Source organism: Harmonia axyridis, chromosome 2, assembly GCF_914767665.1.
Source record: "Harmonia axyridis chromosome 2, icHarAxyr1.1, whole genome shotgun sequence".
In the NCBI taxonomy this organism is placed as follows: domain Eukaryota; kingdom Metazoa; phylum Arthropoda; class Insecta; order Coleoptera; family Coccinellidae; genus Harmonia; species Harmonia axyridis.
In genome coordinates, this window is record NC_059502.1 from 48,682,937 (window position 1) to 48,685,519 (window position 2,583).

The 2,583-nt window shown below is 32.6% G+C and overlaps 1 protein-coding gene across 1 annotated transcript; it reads left to right on the plus strand.

The window, feature by feature from the left end:
- The first annotated feature begins 724 nt into the window (after positions 1–724).
- Positions 725–2,149, plus strand: LOC123673174. Its single transcript, XM_045607632.1, has 2 exons — positions 725–1,119; positions 1,254–2,149. Exons 1-2 carry the CDS (start codon positions 1,038–1,040, stop codon positions 1,616–1,618), a joined length of 447 nt encoding a protein of 148 aa, XP_045463588.1. The 5' UTR covers positions 725–1,037; the 3' UTR covers positions 1,619–2,149.
- Positions 2,150–2,583: the final 434 nt, after the last annotated feature.

The following is a 2,583-nucleotide window of genomic DNA, read 5'->3' on the forward strand; positions in this document are numbered from 1 at the left end:
GAACCTTTGGTTTCAAGAGAAAAAATCTTACTTCCGCCCTTGCATATCAAGCTAGGCCTAATGAAGCAATTTGTGAAGGCCTTAAATCGAGATGGAAATTGTTTTGGGTATTTGTCACGTAAATTTCCTGGCATTAGCACGGAAAAACTAAAAGCTGGTATATTTGATGGTCCTCAAATAAGGCAACTTGTTAAAGATCCACAATTCACCACATCAATGAACGAGACTGAATCTAACGCTTGGAGTTCATTTATTCAAGTAGTACAAAATTTTCTTGGCAATCATAAAGCAGAGAATTACGTAGAATTAGTGGAAACTATGCTTTCAAATTTTAATATTCTCGGCTGTAACATGAGTATAAAAGTTCACTACCTCCACAGCCACCTAGATAGACAAAATCTGAGAACTTTTTTACATTCTGCATCCAAAAATTACTCAGGAACAGTTGAAAAATCGCAGGCACCAAAATGTGTGTTGGCCTGTGTTATAGATATATTTCATAAATTTTTTATTACAAAATGGATTCGGAAATAACGAAAAGATCCACATGTTCGACTGTTTCAATCGAGAGAGTTGTAATGAGATGGATACATCAGAAGATTATTTCCATAGGTCTCTAGAATTACTGCGTTCGGTATATGCCACACCGTTCGCACCATTCCCACCGTAAGCTCCCTAAGCGCATTGGACAAGTATTTATACTTACTCTATGCCTGAGCGTTCGGCAAATCACACCACAGTATAGGAACTATACAGTAGTAACACCACAGAACACTAAATATATAAGAAGTGCTAACGCCGTGCTAAATCAAGGCAACAATGGGCGCGTTCAGCAGACACAACAGTTGTCAATATTCTATGAATTTTCTGCTGAACGCGTTCGATCAGTTTCAGCTAGGGAGTGTATGCTACGCCGCTACGGAGCGGTCGCCATTTTCGTTAGCGAATTTATTTTAAGCTCCTTTTTGGTAACGTGTTGAGTTAGTGACAAGTGACATTTGTTTTGGGACGAAATTTGAATTTCAAACATAGAAAAGATGGAAACTTTTAGATATTCTTTTAATAATATTACTTATGATGTGACAGAAACTCCACAAATTCATCAGAGACTACAAAATGGTAAGTAAATGCGTGAAATGTTATAGGTTAATGTTTCTGTTGATTGAAATAAAAATTTTCTGTTCGTAATGATATCCTAATCGGAACGCATTTTTTTTTTATTTTCGTACTAAGAAAGAAATTACTTTTTCCAGATATTGTTTTCTGCCAGAAATACTTTGAGGGGGACGCTTCAAAATCGGACCATTCATTATCATCCTCAGAGTGTCCTGATTCACCCTGCATTTCAAAAGAATCAAATTCTAGAAAAAGACCTCGATCTGAAAGTAATGATACGTCAGAAGAGAAAGAGAAAAAAAAGACGCGAAATAAATCATTATATGACCATAGAAAAAAAATGGTTGAAATTGAAGAGAGGCGATTGGACCTCCTTTCCCAAATATCAAAGGATTTGAAGGAACAGACTACAAGGTTGATGGCTGAAAAGAATAGGTTGACGGCAGAAAGGAATGATATATTAAGGAAATTGTTACCTAACAACTCAAAAGAAAAGAACTAATATAAAAATCAACTCGCAAATTAATTTTATATGGACCACTTGAATTTGCTGGGATAATACGGGAAAGATCCTACAATTGCATAAATAAGATTTCATTTATTGTTGAATTTGAATGAATAAATAAATATTGTTTTTTTTACACTTGTTATGAGTGTATTAGCTAAAAGCCTCTGTGCCAGTTTTGTAGTATGAAATAAATGATTTGAAAAAAAAAATTATATTTTTCCTTGATTACTTTTGGTTCAATACAATAAGAATATTTGCATCTAAAAACTTAGAACAGGGATTCTACTCATGAGAAAGCCCAAAGCAGTCACCACTTGCTAAAAAGCATTCCTGCTTTGCGATCATCTAAAGTGTGAATAACATTTTTTTGTTCCAAAGGAATTTTATGTGGACCGCTCGAATTTGCAGCGATAATATGGGAAAGATCCTAAAATAGCAAAAATTAGAAGATTTCAGTTATACATAGAATTGTTGCTTTATTTTTTCTTGAAACTGAATTATTGTTGTTTAAAAATTTTTATGTAAACTCAGTCTCTGATACCAGCAGATTTTGCTGTTTGGAAGAGAGGAATGAATGAATAAATAAATATATATATATATATATATATATATATATATATATATATATATATATATATATATATATATATATATATATATATATATATCGTGAATCTATTATATATATATATATTTTTTTTTTTTTTCTTCACCATTCATCGGGTTGGTACGTGAGACAACCGGGCTGATTCTTCAGCCAAGATTGTTCTCAGGAGCTGGTCAAGAACCTCCTGACTATCCGCGTAGTGCCCAAAATCACTTGCTTTTGGGCTTGACTAATCAAGTAAGTAGCAAGTTGCAGCCTATATATATATATATATATATATATATATATATATATATATATATATATATATATATATATATATATATATATATATATGTACATATAAAGTACA

Excerpts from the sequence above, each read along its gene's own strand:
- LOC123673174 (XM_045607632.1), top strand. The coding sequence starts at position 1,038 with ATGGAAACTTTTAGATATTCTTTTAATAATATTACTTATGATGTGACA. Across the intron at positions 1,120-1,253 it reads TCATCAGAGACTACAAAATG|ATATTGTTTTCTGCCAGAAA; the intron begins GTAAGTAAATGC and ends TACTTTTTCCAG.